This window comes from Capricornis sumatraensis, chromosome 17 (genome assembly GCF_032405125.1).
Source record: "Capricornis sumatraensis isolate serow.1 chromosome 17, serow.2, whole genome shotgun sequence".
Taxonomy (NCBI): domain Eukaryota; kingdom Metazoa; phylum Chordata; class Mammalia; order Artiodactyla; family Bovidae; genus Capricornis; species Capricornis sumatraensis.
Genome location: NC_091085.1, coordinates 64641402 through 64662651, shown reverse-complemented (window position 1 = coordinate 64662651; position 21250 = coordinate 64641402). Strand labels below are relative to the sequence as shown.

The 21250-nt window shown below is 47.3% G+C and overlaps 2 protein-coding genes across 3 annotated transcripts in view; one reads left to right on the top strand and one right to left on the bottom strand.

The window, feature by feature from the left end:
• The window catches only part of NOS1 (nitric oxide synthase 1), an 87455-nt gene that overhangs the window by 40390 nt on the left and 25815 nt on the right, over positions 1 to 21250 (bottom strand). The window contains exons 3-8 of the mRNA XM_068989618.1: positions 14749 to 14877; positions 12716 to 12861; positions 10227 to 10389; positions 8877 to 8968; positions 5885 to 6026; positions 2872 to 3011 (exon numbers count right to left, since the gene is read on the bottom strand). Coding sequence (XP_068845719.1) covers positions 2872 to 3011; positions 5885 to 6026; positions 8877 to 8968; positions 10227 to 10389; positions 12716 to 12861; positions 14749 to 14877 — 812 coding nt within the window. The remainder of the gene's footprint in view (positions 1 to 2871; positions 3012 to 5884; positions 6027 to 8876; positions 8969 to 10226; positions 10390 to 12715; positions 12862 to 14748; positions 14878 to 21250) is intronic.
• On the top strand, positions 10811 to 11630 carry LOC138093898 (transcription factor BTF3-like). 2 transcript variants are annotated; one of them, XM_068990077.1, is made up of 2 exons: positions 10811 to 11284; positions 11342 to 11630. In XM_068990077.1, exons 1-2 carry the CDS (start codon positions 10900 to 10902, stop codon positions 11386 to 11388), a joined length of 432 nt encoding a protein of 143 aa, XP_068846178.1. In that variant the 5' UTR covers positions 10811 to 10899; the 3' UTR covers positions 11389 to 11630. The 2 variants fall into 2 exon arrangements, with proteins under 2 accessions (XP_068846178.1, XP_068846177.1); XM_068990076.1 differs by having other exon boundaries at positions 10811 to 11626.

Genomic DNA, 21250 nt, shown 5'->3' with positions numbered 1-21250 from the left:
GAATGTTAAGTGAATGAATGAATGAAGGCCAAGTTTCACCATTGAAGCTGGTTGAGCTCCTAGATACCTGGCAGTGTTGGGAGCCTTAGGACACTTGCTCCATCTCCAGGACCTGGACCAGGGTGGGGCAAGTAAGGCACTGGCTGTGGGCGCAAAATTGAGGAGCACCAGCAAACCCAGTAATCAAGATCAAATATTCTAAATTAATTCAGTGTCTCTAAAAAAAAATTAACACAAAACCGCCATGATGAACAAAACGTCAAAGCTTTACAAAAAGACAGGGTCCCACTCTGCACTTGTATACTTTACCTCGCTTGCTTCCCTACTCTCAGCCCTGACCTGGTCCTTGCTTGAGAATTTTGATATATTATGCATCATGGATTTAAAAAGCTAATCCTGATTTTTTAAATTACATTGAAATACTGTTAATTTGATGGTTGATGTTTTTGGTGCTTCCTCCATCAGTTTTGCTCCTGAGGCCAGGTCTTATTGTGGAGTTCTTCTACTCTCAAAAAGTGTAAATTTTATTTGTGTTGCTAGCCTCAGCCCTCATAGCCCCATCCCAACTCCAAACTACTTTTGAACTTGAGCTGCATCAGGTCACATAGTTTTTAATGGTTCCCTCTATTTAAAATTTGCACCCATAACAATACAGGAAGCGCTTCTGCTCTTTTGCCCTTTGTGTGTGTGTGCGCGCGTGTTGATGGCTTCAGTCATGTCTGACTCTTTGTGACCCCATGGACTATAGACCACCAGGCTACTCTGTCCATGAGATTCTCTAGGCAAGAACACTGGAGTGGGTTGCCATTCCCTTCTCTAATTTCGGCCCTTAGGGTTGGAAATGGATAGGTCCAGGTTGATGGCTTAAAAGGAGTGGAGTAAAGAGGGAAATTTTTAAAGAATTGAAGTATAGTCAATATATATTATTATACATTATAACATGTAATGTGTACAACATAGTGAAAGACATATATAATCACTATAATATGTAAGGTGTACAATATAGTGATTCACAATTTCTAAAGGTTATATTCCATTTATAGGGATGGAATGTTGTAAAATACTGGCTATACTGGGCTTCCCTGGTGGCTCAGACAGTAAAGAATCTGCCTGCAGTGTGGGAGACCTGGGTTCAGTCCCTGGGTTGGAAAGATCCCCTGGAGGAGGGCATGGCAACCCACTCCAGTATTCTTGCCTGGAGAATCCCATGGACAGAGGAGCCTGGCGGGCTACAGTCCATGGGGTCGCAAAGAGTTGGACAGACTGAGTGACTCAGCACAAAGCACTGGCTATATTCCCTATGTTGTAGAGTATATTCTTGTAGCTTATTTATTTTATCCATAATGGTTTTTACCTCTTTATCCCCTATCCCTCTATTCAGTTCAGTTCAGTCGCTCAGTCGTGTCCAACTCTTTGCGACCCCATGAATCGCAGCACGCCAGGCCTCCCTGTCCATCACCATCTCCCGGAGTTCTCTCAGACTCACGTCCATTGAGTCCGTGATGCCATCCAGCCATCTCATCCTGGGTCGTCCCCTTCTCCTCCTGCCCCCAATCCCTCCCAGCATCAGAGTCTTTTCCAATGAGTCAACTCTTCGTATGAGGTGGCCAAAGTACTAGAGCTTCAGCTTTAGCATCAGTCCTTCCAAAGAAATCCCAGGGCTGATCTCCTTCAGAATGGTCTGGTTGGATCTCCTTGCAGTCCAAGGGACTCTCAAGAGTCTTCTCCAACACCACAGTTCAAAAGCATCAATTCTTCGGCGCTCAGCCTTCTTCACAGTCCAACTCTCACATCCATACATGACCACTGGAAAAACCATAGCCTTGACTAGACGGACCTTAGTCGGCAAAGTAATGTCTCTGCTTTTGAATATACTATCTAGGTTGGTCATAACTTTTCTTCCAAGGAGTAAGCGTCTTTTACTTTCATGGCTGCAGTCACCATCTGCAGTGATTTTGGAGCCTCCAAAAATAAAGTCTGACACTGTTTCTACTGTTTCCCCATCTATTTCCCATGAAGTGATGGGACCAGATGCCATGATCTTCGTTTTCTGAATGTTGAGCTTTAAGCCAACTTTTTCACTCTCCTCTTTCACTGTCATCAAGAGGCTTTTTAGCTCCTCTTCACTTTCTGCCATGAGGGTGGTGTCATCTGCATATCTGAGGTGATTGACACTTCACCTATTCCATCTCCCCACTGGGACCCCTAGTTTATTCTAGCTGTATTCTCTATATTCTGTATGCCTGTGCTCTCCATCTCCTTCTTTTCTGTTATATACACTAGCTTGTTGTATTTTTTAGGTTCTATGACTAAGTGATATCATATAGTATTTGTCTTTCTCTATCTGACTTATAAGGAGGGGGATTTTGATTCAGAAAATATGATGGTCCTTCAGTGGAGAAGGCAATGGCACCCCACTCAAGTACTCTTGCCTGGAAAATCCCATGGGCAGAGGAGCCTGGTGGGCTGCAGTCCATGGGGTCTCTAAGAGTCGGACGCGACTAAGTGACTTCACTTTCAGTTTTCACTTTCCACCTTCATGCATTAGAGAAGGAAATGGCAAGCCACTCCAGTGTTCTTGCTTGGAGAATCCCAGGGACGGGGGAGCCTGGTGGGCTGCCGTCTATGGGGTAGCACAGAGTCAGACGCAACTGAAGTGACTTAGCAGCAGCAGCAGCAGCTGCTAAAGGAGGAATTACTGATCTCGAGGGAACCTGCTTTGCCTTGGCCCCATGGTAAGGATAGGAACCAAGACCCCCTTTTAGCCTCTGTCTGGGCTGGAGAGACAGGAGGAGCTCTGGGGTTGGGCAGAGGGGGACACTGGATAAACCACTCCCCCACCCTCACCCTCCCCACGCCAGGCCCTCTTACTTGGGGTGCCTGATGGGGACTTCCAGTACCAACTCTGGAGGGATCTGGAAGAGCTCTGGGTCGTTGCCGTTCGCCTGGAGCAGGAGCGGCAGGACATCGAAGCGGCTTCGTGGGGGCTTCCAGCCCTGCTGTATGCAGATCTGCAAGCAGAGCCACCAGGGCAGACCACTGAGCCCCAGGCCCTCCAGAGGCAACAGGGGTGAGGGGAGGGGCAGAGGTCCCAGGGCCCGCCCCCCAGCGGCGCCTTCCTCTGGAGGCTCCGGGCCACGCCACCTCCTACATGAAGTTCTCCCTGATATCATCACGTAACTAGTACAACTTCCCATGGTTCCACAGGACAGAAGACAAACCCGTCCTCCGGCCCCTCACTTGGTGATGTTTTCTGGGCCTTCCCTGCCCTCTGGGAACTCCCGGAGCAAGGGTTGAACTGACACTTGCATTGGAAGTATTTGCACTCCGTGCCCTGAGTGCAAAGACACGAAGAAAATGTACCAAATTGGATGAGGGCAGATCTCTCAGAATGACCACAGAAAAATGCACCTGTTAGAGCAGCTATCCATTGAAATATAAAGCCAGCCATGTAAGTAATTTAAAAATTTCCAGCAGACACATTTTAAAACGTATTAAAAAAAACACCCCAAAACCCTAACGCAAAACCAGGCAAAGATAAATTTAAATAATATATTCATTTGAAACAGTTTTAATTTCAATAATATTTAATTAAATAGTTATTAATTATAGCATGATATTGACTATATAAATAGTAGTTGTAATTTACTAACACTATACTAAAACATTAATATAAAATATTAATAACATAATCAAACATTAAAATATTAATTTCAATATTATATTATTACTATTTATATAAAATATTAATGATATAGAAATATTATATAATATTGATGGCATATATAACTATACACTATAATATGAATATTTTAATAGGGGCACAGAGGTAAAGAATCCACATGCCAATGCAAGAGACAAAGAGTCAGACATGCCTGAATGAGCATGTGCATGCAAGCGCACGCACATGCACACACACACACACACACACACACGTGGTGTGGTTCAGTCACTAAGTTGTGTCTGACTCTTCTGTGACCTCATGGACCGTAGCCCACCAGGCTCCTCTGTCCATGGCATTTCCCAGGCAAGAATACTGAAGTGCGTTGCCATTTCCTTCTCTGGGGGATCTTCCCAACCCAGCAATTGAACCCGTCTTTCTTGCACTGGCAGACAGATTCTTGACCCCTGAGGGAAACCTTATTAACAGTATATTTGGCACTAAAACTAAATATGAAATATATTTATTAATCCAATAAAATATAAAAATATATAATTAAAACACCATTAACTGATTAATGATAAATAATTAATATTAATATATTTAACAAAATTAACTATATGTGTTAATACAATAAATGTATTAATTTATTAATAAATAGAAATAGATTAGTCCAATATTACCCACAACATTATTTTTCAGCAAGTAATCAAGATACAGATTACTAATGAGACCTTTCCACTCCTTTTTTGTTCTCCATCTCAGAGACCGTGTACCTTACAGTTAGAGCATGTTTCATCTGGACTCACAACATTTCATGTGGTCACTGGCTAGGCGCAGCCAGTGGCTGCCATGCTGGGGCTTTCGAAAGTTACAGTTACGTGGTTATGTTTGGGGTGATTCCCTCCGCTGGGCTGGTAGACAGAGGAAGCACAGAAGTATGGGTTTAGGAGAACATGTGGTATCAGTGAGGTTTCTGGGGACAGAAGGAGAGGAAGAGGCTGTGGCATGTCTGTTCTGGCTCCACAAGGACAAGGTGAGCCAAGCATACAGTTAGAGCTCAGCCAGGTGGAGCAGAGTCTGGCTGAGCCTAAACGGCACAGGTGTGACTCCTGGTGGCCTTGCTTACAACCCCCTCCCCAGGATAATAACATTTTAGTAAGAAAAGCTCCCTGCAAATGAAGTCAGCAGCCATGAGGGTGAGGGCAGCCCCCTCATGGGGAAGGTACTGGGGTGGAGCATGAGGGTGGTTTGAGGAGAGAACAAGATGAAGCAGAATGGCGGCTGAGTTGGTGACAAATAAAAGGGGAACCAGGCCTGTATGCCTGCGGTGTTCCAGGCGTGGGGTCTGCCTATGATACCTCCTGTGGGCATAGATGCTGGAAGCTTCCAGGCCTTACCTGTGCTACCTGTGTACATCACCACCTGGAAGGAACCTGGACGGGGAGAAGGTGGGGTTCATGTTCCCAGCGGCTTGCATGAACTGACTTGGGCTGCCAGCAATAGTGGGGTGCTGGAGAGTCAAGTTCATGCGGAGAGGGGTTACGTCGGTGGGCAGCAATGTTGTACAGAGAAATGAATGAATGGATGAAGGGGATGAGGCTGACATACACCTCACTCAGAAAAGGTGGCACCAGGGACTCCCTGGTGGCTAGGACTCTGCACTGCCAATGCAGGAGGCTCGAGTTCAATCCCTGGTCAGGGAACTAGATCCTACATGCCGCAACTAGGAGTTTGCATGGCACAACTTAAGATTCCACATCGACTAAAAGACCCCACATGCAGCAACTAAGACCCAGTGCAGCCAAATAAATATGTATTTTTAAAAAAAGAAAAGAAAAGATGATGCTAGATATGACTTCCACATATTAGTTTCCCCCTCCTGGGGGAAGGCAGGAGATTTGGCCTGTACTTCTAGCTTTCTCTTTGCTATTGCAGTAGCCTTGGATAATGCATTTGGCCAGTCTGGGTGTGACTCAGTCTACTCATCTGTGAAATGGGACAACAGTTCCCATCATGAGGGTTGGGTGAGGTAATGACATGGAAATGACCAGCTGTAACAGAACCAGCTGGACTGCAGGCAGACAGAGCGGGAGGTCTGGAGGTGAGTAAGCTGCATCTACTGCCTGCTCTCTCTATGATGATATTAAACCAAGAAAAGTCTGGGGATAAAGAGAGTTTGGGGGATGAGCGTCTGGGTGGGGGACAGGTGGGGGCGCCTACCTCCGTGAACTCCACGTTGGCTGGGTCCCCCAGGATGGAGCCATCGGGCTGCTTGTAGCCAGCGTAGCGGATGAGTTGGGAGTTCCAGACGCGGAAGTCGTGCTTGCCGTCGGTCCTCTGGGGAAATATGGTGATCGCAGATCTGTGGTGGAGAGAGGGGGACATTTGGCATCGGGGCTGGGCTTGCACTTCAGAGAAAGACTGAAAGAGGAGCTGCTCAGGTCAACTGTGCACAAGGCTCAGGGTGGATTCACATCTGCTCCGAGGCCCCCAGGGCCCATGGAGCAGCTGTTGGAAGGGGTGGGACTCTGCTCAGTCCCTCCACTGACCACTAGGTGAGGAAGGGCAGAGGAAGGGAAGCCCCGGGCCAGCTCGCAGAAGGAAACAAATGCTTCTCCAACTGGAGTCTTTTGAACAATCTTGACTTGGGCCATTTTTCCAGAAAGTTCTTTTGCAGCAGGTAATCCTCAGGGGGAGAAAAAATCATCAGGCTCTGTTTCCTCTTAAGAACTCACCACTGATTCCCAGTTTCAGTCTTTCTTTTACCACCATCATTATTGCCCCAGTTGCTCACCCCCTCTACAGATTTATGATTAATAGGAGATCAACTTTCATTTGTACTGATATTTATTTATTTAAAAACAGTGAAGACTGCCCCTGGCCTCACTCACCCAAACAGGCAACTGTGAGACCCTGTATTATTAGCAAACTGAAGAAAGATGTTGTTGCCTGCAGAAGGCACCTCACTGGAGCACTGCCCTCTTTTTGTTAAATGGGAGACCAGCAGTTTGGAGAGATGTTCATCATGCGTTATTCTCTTTGGCACCATCAGAAAGATTGAAAAGAAGGAGAGTAACTTTTTCACAAAGTGATTCAACGTAGGGACTTCCCTGGTGGTCCAGTGGTTAAGATTCCGTGTGCCCAAAGCAGGGGGCCCGGGTTCAATCCCTAGTCAGGGAACTAGATGCCACATGCCACAGCTAAAAGCCAGTGTGGCCAAAAAAAAAAAAAAAGAGTCGTTCAATGTTATCTCTTGCCAGGAGCTCTTGTCACCTGGACTCATCAGTTCCATCCATGGACCAAACCCGAGGCTATGGAAGCCACGTCCTGGCTTACGTCAACATGGGGGTGACATCACAGGTCCAGCTCCATGCTCACAGGTCTGCTCCCATTCATATCTTGCCCTGGAGCCCTGCTCCCGCTGCCTTGGCTGGAGTCCGTTTCTGCCGTCATGTACCTGATTGCAAGGCCCAACTCAAATCTGCCTTCTTCACACAGCATCGCCTGTCCTATCTGGTTCCCAGGGCCTCCTCTGTGAGCACATTTGGATCTTGCTATCTGCACAAGATCGTATTGCATTTAATTCTGCAGGGAGTGGTGTGTCCCACCTTGGGGTGAATCTGGAACCCAGGCTGAAGGTGAAGTCACAGAGGGCCAAAGACGCTCTTAAGAATCTCTTGGCAAGGGTGCTGTATTGTAGATGGACACAGACTGAGTAAAATTGTCAGCCTTTCCCTCCAGTGTTAAAACACATGGCTGTTTGGCTGAGCAGCAGATAACACGTGTTTGTGTTTGTTTGTATTTGTTTACATGTATTTTAAAAGTATGTTTAGATACTTCAGAATGACACGCAGTGGGATGGGATGCTTACTGTGTGCAAGAATAAGCCCGGAGGAAGACATGGGACAGTTTTACACCTCCTGTCTCCCAAGTCTCCCGAGCTTGTCATGAAATGGCAAGTCAAATGCCCCATCCTGTTTAAATGTCATCTCTCTCCCTCTCTTATTTTAGATTATTTCTATATATGGCATACATTCTCTTATGGCCTCTCATTGTGTCCACATATGTAGTTTAAAACTTGTTAAAAAAAATCAGCTGAATATTTCATCAATAGAAGGTCTCATTCAGACCTCCACCAATAGAAAATTGAAAAAAGTAAAGGTGCACTGCCTGGCCTGATGACCCCCATCCCAAATCACTCCATCACAGCATCATTTGAAAACTATCAAAATAACTCACAAGCTCTTTGAGGCTAAGACCTTGGCTAGGCCATGCTTTGATGCTTAGGGTATGCAGTTGAAGGGAGTTCTTTGTTGTTCTCTGAGGGGCAAGGTCTTTTCGGAAAAAGATCTGAATACTAATTTCCCCAGCAGGCCTTAAATGACAGGCTCTTTCCCATTGGTGGGCTCAGGTGGTAAACACAATTTCCTTCTCAAGGAAGAGACATGTCCAAGAAAAGCCATGCTTAATGCCAATAAGCCACTTCATGGATGAGCTCAGCACAGCCCAAGGGCTTGTGGGAATATCTTTGCAGTGGTCCTGTGCAGCCCCAAGGTGAGGCTGGTCCTCAGCTGCTGGGAAGAGATGCAGAGGCAGGACGGAGGGAGTATGTAAGTGTCACCGCCTGTCTGTGGGGCCTCAGCTGTTCCTTCTCAGCTACTCCTCTCCCAGCTGAGACTTGCCAGCACGGAAGCCACTAGCTCACATCAGCACCTGTCTGCTTTGGCCTGCATCCTGCAGCTTTGTTCTTGGTGGGAGGTAAGAGAAGTCCCAGATGTGGCTCAGCTTGGTGAAACCAGAAATGGTAGTCCCCATGGCAAAGGGAAGAGATGTTGTATTTGAAACCCCGGAAACCTCGGAGGGAGCTCCAGGCAACAGAGGAGGTGCTGGTGAAAGCAGGTCACCATCAGCAAGGGCGTTTTCCTCTTCCTGGGAATCTGAAACATCTCATCCTGCTTCCTCTAGAGGTTGATATTAAACTGTGGGATGAACGTGACTGTGGTTGCTATACTTCTGCAAACCACGGGGGAGTCTGTGTCTCTTGGGAGAGAAGGCACGTGGAGGTCAGAATGAGGCCAGGCCACCTCTCCCCACGTGGCACTGGCCCCGAGGAAAGAGGGAGAGCAATTCCATGGCAGGGGAGCCAGCTCCAGACTCAAGGGTCAACACTGTGGGGATGTCAGATTCCCTTTCCCCAGGCTGGTTGGCTCACCTGAGGTTCCCTTTGTTGGTAGCATACTTGATGTGGTTACAGATGTAGTTGAACATGCCATGAGCAGTGGTACAGTCTCGGGCATCAAACACCTGTAAGGAGTACAATGCGGGAACGGTTGCCTCCTCTTTCCCCATTCAGCCCTGCCCAGGGAAGCCCCCCCCAATTGCAGAAGCACGCAGAGCCCACCCTAGCTGCTGCCCCTTAGGGGTAGTGAGCATTTCACTACTGAGCCCCGCCCCCCTGTGTTTATAGTATCTTTTTATATTCTAATAACCATGGCTAATCAAACCAGGAAAACATCCCCTAAAAGTAGGCACGGGGGGTAAGTGACCATGGGAAGGGAAGGCTGAGCAGAGGAGTGACTCGTAATGGGCTGCCTGTATCTCCTGTGAGGTTGCTAGGAATTAGGGACTTCGTCTCTTTGCCAACAATGGTCCGAACTGTCAAAGCTATGGTTTTTCCAGTAGTCATGCATGGATGTGAGAGTTGGACCATAAAGAAGGCTGAGGGTGGAAGAATTGGTGCTTTGAAATTGTGGTGCTCAAGGGACTCTTGAGAGTCCCTTGGACAGCAAGGAGATTAAACCAGTCAATCCTGAAAGAAATTAACTCTGGATATTCATTGGAAGGACTGGTGCTGAAGCTGAAGCTCCAGTCCTTTGGCCCCCTATTGAGAACAGATGACTCACTGGAAAAGACCCTGATGCTGGGAAAGATTGAGGGCAAGAGGAAAAGGGGGTGACAGAAGATGAGATGGTTGGATGGCATCATCGACTCAATGGACATGAGTTTGAGCAGACTCCGAGAGATAATGTAAGACAGGCAAGCTTGACACGCTGCAGTCCATGGGGTTGGAAAGAATCATATGACTTAGTGACTGAACAACAGCAATAGGGACTTAAAAATAAAACAAACAAAAATCAGACAAACTCCCCCCGAGACTGATAACTAATCTATTTCCAACTTACAATTATTCTCCAAGGGAAGAAAATCATACCAGGAGATGCAGAATCTAATGCTTTCAGGGAGTAAGCAAATAACATAAATAAGGAAAGAGAGTAGGTGTAATACAAAAGGGAGGAATGGGGTCTGTGGTAAACTGGAGAGTATAAGCCCTACCTAGAGACATCAAATTCAGTTTTTAAGAAAGATTGCTTTGGCTGAATAAAACATGACTGCAAGCCAGATTTGGTCATGATCTGAGAATCTGGGACCCCATGATGACCATCTGATAGCTCACCATGGCCACCAAGGGCCCTCGGTAGAAGCTGACCCCTTTTAAAGTTCATTTCGCTCGCACTGGCTCCCACCAAAGGGCTCCTCACAGTATCTGAGCCTGACTGCCCACCTGCAGCTTGGACCACTGGATCCTGCCGACGCAGCGGGAGGCGTTCCGCCAGGCGTGCTTGGCCCCATAGATGAGCTCTGTGTCCTTGAGCTGGTAGGTGCTGGTGCTTTCGATCTCTTTGTTCACCTCTTCCAGCCTCTCCATGTGGGCTTTGGAGCCGAACCTGAGGGAAGAGGGAAGGGACACGGGAGCATTACTTTCTCTCCTCAATTAGAGGTTCGTGGAAGGAGTGAGCTATTACAGGAGGCCAGAAGCCACGGAGAGTCTGTGATGTCCAGACATGACAGTTTGTGCATAAAGCAGAGGCTGGCAAATTCAAATGCCTTCAAAGGCCCAAACATGGGACTGACCTGGCTGGGTGGGGACTGCAGCAAACAGGCCAGCCCAAGCCTAGTCCCCAGAGGGCAGCCTCAACTCTGTTCTAGACTGCTGTTGTCTGATCGGGGGCCGGTACTGCCAGATCTTCTTTCCAGAGAAACTGGCAATCTGATTTTTAAAGGCAACTCTTCCCATTTCTAAACAAAAATTTAAATTCGTTTTAAAATAAATTCAGCCTCCCTCTAGCTGCCATCTTGCCTCCCCGCGTGTGTGCACCTAACCTCAGCTGGTCTGCCTGAGACCACCTGAGCGCCAACCCTAGTCCCCCGCGCGGCCCCATTTCCGCTCCAACAAGATGAAAGAAACTATCATGAACCAGGAGAAACTCGCCAAACTGCAGGCACAAGTGCGCATTGGTGGGAAAGGAACTGCTCGCAGAAAGAAGAAGGTGGTTCATAGAACAACCACAGCAGATGACAAAAAACTTCAGTTCTCTTTAAAGAAGTTAGGGGTAAACAATATCTCTGGTATTGAAGAGGTGAATATGTTCACAAATCAAGGAACAGTGATCCACTTTAACAACCCTAAAGTTCAGGCATCTCTGGCAGCAAACACTTTCACCATTACGGGCCACGCTGAGACAAAGCAACTGACAGAAATGCTCCCCAGCATCTTAAACCAGCTTGGTGCCGACAGTCTGACCAGTTTAAGGAGACTGGCTGAAGCTCTGCCCAAACAATCTGTGGATGGAAAAGCACCACTTGCCACTGGAGAGGAGGATGATGATGAAGTTCCAGATCTTGTGGAGAATTTTGATGAGGCTTCCAAGAATGAAGCAAACTGAATTGAGTTAACTTCTGAAGAAGATAAATCTTGAAGAAGTTACTGGGAGCTGCTATTTTATATTATGACTGCTTTTTAAAATTTTGTTTATGGATCTGATAAAATCTAGATCTCTAATATTTTTAAGCCTAAGCCCCTGGACACTGCAGCTCTTTTCAGTTTTTGCTTATATACAATTCATTCTTTGCAGCTAATGAAGCTGAAGAAGCCTAAGAATAAAGTTTGAGACAAAGATAAATAAAATTCTTTGCCTAGTAAAAAAAAAAAAATAAAATAAAATAAAATAAAATAAATTCATTTTGAGAAAGTTAAAAAAAATGTTATGAAAAGTTGCGGGCTGACAAAAGGTGTAGAAAATAATATAATGAGCATCTGTGTCCCAAGCTGGAGAAATCATTAATAAACAAGAAAATATTTTACAATTCCTTGGGGATTACTCCTTACCATAGCTCACTTTCTTTCCAGAAGTGGTTGCTATTTTGAATGTGGAATTTAGCATTCTCATGCTTCTGTCTAGATTTTTGCCACTTGAGCATTTGGTTGACCAAAAAGTTTGTTCAGGTTTTCTGATGTTATGGAAAAATGAATGAACTTTCTGGCCAGCCCAATATATATCCCCCTAAATCATGTATAAAGTAAAGTAAAAGTAAAAAGTCGCTCAGTCGTGTCCGACTCTTTGAGACCCCGTGGACCGCAGCCTACCAGGCTCCTCCATCCATGGGATTCTCCAGGAAAGGATACTAGAGTGGGTTGCCATAGTATTATTTTTTATGAATGGTGCTGTCCTAAATGTATCTTCTATAATAGATACACTGTATCTATTGAGTAGAATGTATCTATCTTTTCTTCCCTTTGCTCAAAGTTATTCGTGAGCTTCATTTCCATGAACACACAGAGCTTTAACACGCTCATTCTCATAGCTGTATAATTTCCATTACAGAAACTGCCACAGCTCACTTACACATTCTCCTAACAATGGAGTTGAGGTTATTTCCAGCTGGGTGCTTAATTTCATTTTTTCCCATAATAACTATGCTTCAGTGAACATTCTTATGCTGACCTTGTGAACAAGTGTGAGAGTTTCTTTAGGGAATATACCCAGGTGTGAAATTGCTTGAAGAGTTTCAAATTTAAGAGACACTCTTCAGGCTAAACAGAAACATTTCTAGGGGCCAGATCTGGCCCTTGTACAGGACCAGCCCCAATTTTCGACCTTTGTGCATGGCGGGCAGAGGTGCTATGCTCAGTCTTGGTTCAACTGTCTGCAGAGTTGGACCTGAAGTCTTTGTACCCAGTACTGGGGCACCCGAGTGTAGACATGAACTTGCCTCTTAATTGATGAGTAGTACTGATCAATGAACTCTTTGGCAAGAGGAAAGAGCTGTTCTTTTGTGCGGACGTCTTCAGGCTTTCGTATTTGCTGAGAAGGGAGCATGACAGACCCCATACAGATGTGCTCAGTGCATCCCGTTCCCTGGAAGGAGAAGAGGTTTCGGCTGTTACCTAGTTTCACCCAAGTGTGGCACGTGTAGGGCTGTGGACTTGGTTAGACATTCGTGGTAGAGTTTCCCCGGCCTTTAATTCCCAAAGTGAATTTCTCACGTACCAGCTTCCAGTCACTGTTGTACCTGGTGATTAGCCCAGGTGAGGAAAAGATAACCAGCATTTTAGTGTGTGTGTTAGTCACTGAGTCATGTCTGACTCTTCGCGACCCCATGGACTGTAGTCCATCAGGCTCCTCGGTCCACGGGATGCTCCACAGGCAAGAATACTGGAGTGGGTTGCCATTTCTTCTCCAGGGGATCTTCCTGACCCAGGTATCGAACCCAGGTCTCCTGCATTTCAGACAGACTCTTTCCCATCTGAGTCACATCTGAGTTAGGGGAAGCCCTAATCAGCATTTTAAGGTTCTGTAATTATTTGCTCTATTCAGTGAGGCGGGGTGAGGAGAGGGGCTTTATGACTGACATTCTCTGGGAATCAGAACCATTGATGCTGAATCTCCCAATATTAAAAAAAAATTGTTTTTTTGGCTGCACCATGCAGCATGTAAGATCTTAGTTATCAACCAGGCATCGAACCCATGTCCCTTCATTGGAAGCATAGAGTCATAACCACCGGGCCATCAGTGGAGACCCCTCCCAACTATTTTTTGATCCCATGTTGATCAAGAAGGACTAGCAGAGGGGTCACAGTAGCTCTTTTGAACAGGTCTACAGGAGGCTGATTGCAGGAAACCGCCCCCATTCTTTCCCTCCATCTATTCACGCCCTTTACTATGAGACTTTACAGCAATTCTCATCAAGAGGTGAAGCCTCCTCCCTCTCCTTTTGAATCTGAGCTGGTTTGGGGCCAACAGAAAATGGCAGAGGTGACACTGTGCCCATTCTGAGTCTAGGCCTCCAGATATCTTATATGTTTCTGCTCATTCTCTCAGGACCCTGCATCCAGGGCATGGAGACCAAGCTACCTTACTGGAGGCTGAGAGGCCCCATGGCACAGAGCTGACCCCTCAGATAATCACAGAAGCATGAGATCAACAGAAGCATGAGAACCACCCTGCCAGTCTGTAGGTCCTAGAAAATAAGAGGAATAGTTCCTCTCAGTTCAGTTCAGTTCAGTTCAGTTGCTCAGTCATGTCCGACTCTTTGTGAGTAGTTGCTTTAGGTCATTAATTTTGGGGTGGTTTGTTACACTGTGATAGCTTACTGATACAACATTCCTCCAAGCGTTAGTTGCTCAGTCACGTCTGACCCTTTGTGACCCCATAGACTGCAGCCCACCAGGCTCCTCTGTCCATGGGATTTTCCAGGCAAGAATACTGGAGTAGGTTGCCATTTCCTTCTCCAGGAGATCTTCCCGACCCAGGGATAGAACCCGAGTCTCCTGCACTGGAGGCAGATTCTTTATCGACTGAGCTATGAGGGAAGCCCGCTTTCTACAATATAAAAAAACTGATTGATTGACTTTACAATATATAAAAATTTAGAGGACAGATTGACAACTAAGAAGGGTTTGTTCAAAACTCCATCAGTGGTTGGATAGTGAGATGTAAAAAGAGTGTACTTAGGAGCAGCAATCCCCTTTTGGGTACAGGGGACAGAAATAAATAGTATTTGCACAGCTAAGTATCTACCAGTGGTTCTCAAATGGGGGTGTATTTCCCACCCAGGGCACATCTAACAATATCTGGAGACATATTTGGTTGTCACAACCGGCATCTGGTGGGCACAGGTCAGGGGTGATGCTCAACATTCCACAATGCACAGGATGGTCCCCACAACGAGAATTCTCCCGTCCCATGTGTGGATATTGCTGGGGTTGAGAAAAGCCTGGTCTCACCCCGTGCTGGGATACTCACCAACGTGCTCTTGAGGTGGAGGGTGTCAGAGAGAACCACGTCGGTCTCCCAGTTCTTGACCTTGAGGAAGCGAGGGCACTTGGAGGGGCTGCCATTCTTCGTGGGAGACTGTTTCCCCGAGGCAGGGGGCTGGAGGAGAGAATGAAGATGCATGTTAGGCACTGGAAGACTGTCCCCACTGGGGTGGGAAGAGGTGGTGTTCTTCCTGGAATCTGCCCCTAGTCACTGCCTGTCTGTGACTCTGGGGTGGACATGTGCAAGGTGCCTGGGACCTGGTCCCTCTGCCCGTACAGAAGGAGGTGCCATGGAAGAATGTCTCACGTTCCGTCCTGGGGAGAGGGGTCAGGAGCTCAGACGCTGGTCTCTCTGGCCTCTAGCGCAGGGTCTGGCATGTAGCTGGGACTCAGTGAATGCTTGTTGAATGAATGAGTGACTGAAAGAACACTGTCAGTCTCTCAAAATGGTAACAGCCCTCAGGGCTGAGGAATCAAACCTGAGGTTGGGTCAAGTTACTTGGATTTTTGGGCTGTCCTGCCATAGTCCAAACTCACCATTTTTGGCAAATACTAGGGAAACAAGAAGTTTAAGTGAGAAAGGTTTGAAGCATAGCATGCTCAGCCACGTCTGACTCTTTGTGACCCCACGGCTTATCCCGCCAGGCTCCTCTGTCCATGGGATTCTCCAGGCCAGAATACTGAAGTGTGTAGCGGTTCCCTTCTCCAGGGGATCTTCCTGACCCAGGGATTGAACTCTGGTCTCCTACATTGGCAGATGAATTCTTTCCCACTGTGCCCCCTGGGAAGCCCTTGAAGCATAGGATACCTTCCTCCAATTCCAGGTTTCTGTTTTTCAAAAAGGCCAAGCATGTCCCTGCTCACGGCCTTTGCACATACTGTCCTCTCCATCTTGAACATCTTCAGCCCCCCATTTGTCTTCACCTCTGTAAGCAAATTTCCCAGTAGGTGAGAGGGGAAAGGCCTGGCTGACAAATGTTGCCCATCCATTTTAAGCCTCACTGATAAGGATCACCTTCTGTTCTTGGGTATTTCTGAGTGGTCGTCTACCAGCCTGGAGAGAGGTGTGCTCGTGCATTAGAAGAGCATCAGCAGCTCTAAGGGAGAGGCGTCAGGCATACCCTGATGCAACAGCTGAGCAAGGGAGGAGAGAGGATGAGACAGTGTTGAGTGACACTCATGCCTAAGAGTGGCGTAGTGGGCAGTGACCTAGAGCCAGGGTATTCACACATTCAAATTGTATCTCTTGAGCACCTACTATGTGCTAGGCACTGCTAGGTGCTGGGGACACCGAGGTGAACAAGGCAGTCAGGATCCTTGTTCTTCTGGAGCACTGTTTTTGAAGAAGTGGAGATAAATAATAAGTACACTAATACATGGATGATATAATTTCAGGAGGTGATAAGAATACAATATAGAGAGAAGTAATGGTAACAAAGTGGAGCGGGGGTGGGGGAGGTGGGGGGGGGAAGGCACATTTTGCAAAGGCCCTGAGGCAGGGATGAGCTTGTAAGCTCAAAGGACCAGCAAGGAGGCCAGTGTGGCTGGGGTGTTTGAATGTGAATGAATACAAAGGAGATGAAATCAGAAAGGAGGCAGGATCCACATCTCATCAGCATGGAGGTGCTCAGGCTGCTGAGAGAGCTATGAATTAGGACTGAATTGGGTTAAGTCTGGGATAGAAATCACAGAGAACCTTGAAGGACAACTACTGAAAACTAACATCCACTGGACACTTGCTATGTGCCAAGCAACCACCTTATCATCCCCATTTTACAGATGAGGAAACTGAGGCACAGAGAAGTTAACCGAGTTGAACAAGATTGCAGAACTAATAAACTGGAGCCAAGAGTCAAATCCTGGCAGTCTGGCTCTCTAACCATGCCCTCCACTGTTTGGCCACTCTGCCTCTTGGCCATCATGTACAATTTCCTCACTCACTCACTCATTCGTTCGTTCACCCAGCATAGGTTTACTGAGTATCTCCCATGTTCCAGGCAAGTCAGTAAGGGCAAGGGCTACAGTAACAAACACAACAGACATGATCTGTGCCCTCATGGAGTTTATGTGGCCCAGTGGGGATGATGATTGAATGAAATGAGTATCATAACCTGGGATGTCGGCAGTGTGCAGGGGACTGTGAAAGCACTCAGATGGGGCATCTGACCAGGGTCATTTGACTTCTAAGTCGAGAGCTGTTAATCAGGTCAAGAAGAGGGAGCAGAGTCTTGTTGGTAGAGAAGTGAGAGGCATAGCCACCTTTCTGCCAGGGGAGCGCTCTGCTAAAGCATCCGTGCCGCCATGTTGGATTTTGGGGAACGGGAGGCAAGTGACAGCATGCCGCCACTAAAGACTGCCAGACAGTGCAGGGAGTGAGAGCAAAGAACAAGAGGAAGGTACTATGACTCCTGATCTTCCAGATCCACTTGTCCCCAGCGGCTCTCATCTCGGTGCTGGGTACCAACATCCACCCACCGCCTGTGCACGCCACAGGAAGGAACTGTCCTGAACATCATCTTCTTTATCCCCCACGCCCAGACCATCCCTGACTCGCATCCACTTAGCCTTCTAAATGGCTCCAGAATCCTCATTCTCTCTATCTACTGTGTAGCACTCTATCCAAGCTTCCACCACCTTTCATGCGGGTGATTGCAACAGCCTCCTAAATGCTAGCCACTTCTCATCACTGCTGGTGTCATTATTCTACTACCAGCACAACTTGTAGCCCTACCGCAACTGTGCATGTGTGCTAGATCACTTCAGTCATGTCCAACTCTTTGCAACCCCCATGGACTGTGGCCCACAAGACTCCTCTGTCCATGGGGAGTCTCCAGGCCAGAATACTGGAGTGGGTTGCCACGCCCTCCTCCAGGGCATCTTCCCGATCCAGAGATTGAACCCACGTCTCTTACGTCTCCTGCATTGGCAGGTGTGTTCTTTACTGCTAGCGCCACCTGGGAAGCCCTGTTATGACTGCTACTGCTTTAAGTGTTACTACTGCACTATCACCCTGGGAGCAGGAGAAGGATTAGAATGAATTCTTCCCCTCATTCCCTATCTGCCCTTCTATTCCGCTAAACTCTTAAGTTCTTTTACTTATGTCCCCACACGAAGCCATGTACAGACGACTCTACTTCCTTTGAAGGTCTAGACATCCTGAACTTCTTTATTTAGGTTCTATTTCCACTCCCGTCTCTCCCAGCAGATGTCCAGGTGATGGAGGTTGCCTCTAGGTGGGCCTTTCTGATTAGAAATTCCTCTGATCATGCCGGCAATCTGCATCCTTAGGAAAATAAAATCCTCCCTTGCCCATATGGGAGGCACCCTAGCCATCCTCCCTAAATACTGGGCATCCCTTAGCCAGTAAAGAAACTCTCTCTTGACACCCCAGAGTTTGAGGAGCAGCTGCAATCCCAGAGTGGGGATAACAGACGTGGTGTTGGCATTTGGGGTCAGGCCCAGGGCCCGTGGAGGTGACAGAGGGGCAGAAGGCAGCGGTGAGGGGAGCCTGACAAGGTGGGAGGAAGCCGGAAGTCTTCACAGGCAGGGCGGATGGAGAGAGATACAGGCAATCAAAGAGGCCATCTGTTGAGGGTCCAGATGTGCGAGGGGTGGTCATTACGAGACAACTAATTGGGGGCCCAGGCATGAGCCGTGCCACTCTCCGCCCCGGGCTGTGTGAAGGGCACACTTGAAACCAGGCATTAGGAGGCCTCTGGCAGGGCTGTTGTACTTGAGTTTTGATGTTTTAATTAGCCAGCAGTAATATTAGATGACTCAGGAGGGGACAAACGAGGAGATTAATATAGCAGTCGGGGGCCCGGCGTGGGGGATGCAAATGACTTTTCTGAGTGGGGACTGAAGTGCTTGGTCTAAAAACTCAGGATAGTGGCACTTGTGGGTTGTTAGGCTGGCGACAGGGCACAAGCGGGCTTGGGAACACAGTGTGCTCTTCCCTGGATTTGGGTTCAGGGTAGACAGTGAAAGCTTTTCAGGTGGTGGGAGACACTGACTCGACTTCAGTGGGTTCAACAGGAGGACTCCTTGGTGCCTGCTCCTAAATTTGAAAGCAGGCTCTGAGCTCCTGGGCGTTTCAAAGGCTTTGTCAACAGCTCTTCACTCTGGGAGTCTTTAGAGAGGTCCTGAGGAAGTGGAAGGAAATGATCTTGCAGCCCAAGAGGAGACAGCAGGTGAGGTGTTGTCAGCCTTGGGCTCTGAGCCAGGAATTCAGCTTGTAGGATCCCTGGCAACTTGATTTCCACACCCCCTCCATGCCTCCCTTCCTCCTCTCTTTCAGCAAATACACACTGAGTACCTACTGCGTGTTATGGACCTGTGTTCTAGGCTCTACCGTGATCCCCACTCTCTTGGCAGCAGCATCTTGCAGCCGCGTGCTCTGAAGCAGGGGTTTGCAGACGGTGGCCCGTGGGCCACAGCTGGTCTACCCTCTCTTTTGGTATAGCCCATGGGCTAAGATGGAGAAGGCAATGGCACCCCACTCCAGTATTCTTGCCTGGAAAATCCCATGGACGGAGGAGCCTGCTAGGCTGCAGTCCATGGGGTCGCTAAGAGTCAGACACGACTGAATGACTTCACTTTCACTTTCATGAATTGGAGAAGGAAATGGCAACCCGCTACACTGTTCTTGCCTGGAGAACCCCAGGGATGGGGGAGCCTAGTGGGAGGCCATCTATGGCGTCACACAGAGTCAGACATGACTGAAGCAACTTAGCAGCAGCAGCACGGGCTAAGAATGGTTTTCCCATTTTAAACTTGTTGAATAAAACAGTCAAAAGAAGGATAATGCTCCATGACATGTGAAAGTTAGATGATGCTTGAATTTCTGTGTCTATAAATAAAGCTTTATTGGCACCCAGCCACCCTCATTTGTTTCCATATTGCCTATGGCTGCTTTTGAGATACAGTGGCAGAGTGGGGATAGTTGAGATGAAGATTCAGATGGAATGGTCCACAAAGTCACATATATTTCCTATTACCTCCTATCCAGGAAAACTTTGCAGACTCCTGATCTAAAGAATTGAATTTCAGTGGCTGAAAGCTAACCTATCTTACTTAGGTCTCCATTAACTTAAACATTAGTTATCTGTTTTATACATGTGAAAGTGAAAGTGTTAGTTACTCAGTGGTGTCTGACTCTTTGCGACCCCAGGGACAGAGGAGCCTGGCAGGCTACAGTCCATGGGATTTTCCAGGCAAGGATGCTGGAGTGGGCTGCCATTCCCTTCTCCAAGGAATCGTTCTGACTCAGGGGTCAAACCTGCATCTCTTCTGTCTCCTGTATTGGCAGGCGGGTTCTTTACCAGCAGTGGATACATGTCAATCCCAGTCTCCCAATTCCTCCCACCCCTTTTCCCCCTTGGTATCCATACATTTGTTCTCCACATCTGTGTCTCTATTTCTGCTTTGCAAATAAGATCATCTCTATAATTTTATAGATTCCACATATATGTGTTAATATACTATATTCGTTTTTTCCTTTCTGACTTTTTTCACTTTGTATGACAGTCTCTAGCTAGGTCCATTCACATCTCTACAAATGACCCAATTCCATTCCTTTTTATGGCTAAGTAATATTCCAGTGTGTGTGTGTGTGTGTGTGTGTATGTGTGTGTGTGTGTGTGTACACACATCATATCTTCTTTATACATGTATCTTTATAGATGTTTGTATATAGATACCACTTTTTGCCAACACATCATTCACTTTGCTCTACCTCCAGTGCCAAGCCGGAGAAGGTGATGGCACCCACTCCAGTGCTCTTGCCTGGAAAATCCCATGGACGGAGGAGCCTGGTAGGCTGCAGTCCATGGGGTCGCTAAGAATCAGACACGACTGAGCGACTTCACTTTCACTTTCACTTTTATGCATTGGAGAAGGAAATGGCACCCCACTCCAGTGTTCTTGCCTGGAGAATCCCAGCGACGGGGGAGCCTGGTGGGCTGCCGTCTATGGGATCGCACAGAATCGGACATGACTGAAGTGACTTAGCAGCAGCAGCAGCAGTGCCTGTTCAACAAACATTTGAGGTCTGCTATGGACTGAACTGCATCCTCTCAAATTCATATGTTGAAGCTCCAACTCCCATTGTGACATATTTGGAGATAGGGCTTTTAGAAGGTAATTAAGGTTAAATGAGGTCACAAGGGTGGACCCCTAATCTGATAGGATTAGGGGTCTTCTATGAATAGGAAGAGACAGCTATTTCCTTGAGTGCACAGGCTGTTTAAGGACACAATGAAGGTGGCTGGCTACAAGCCAGGAAGAGAGCCCTCACTGAATGTGACCACACTGGTACCCTGACTTGGTTTGTGTTTTTTTTTTCTTGGTACCCTGACTTTGGATCTCTACCCTCCATAACTGTGAGAAATAATTTTCTATTGTTTAAGCTGCTGGGTCTATGGTATATTATTATGGCAGCCTGAGCTATTTAACATAAAATCTAAGTGTATTTCTAAACTGTGGAGTCC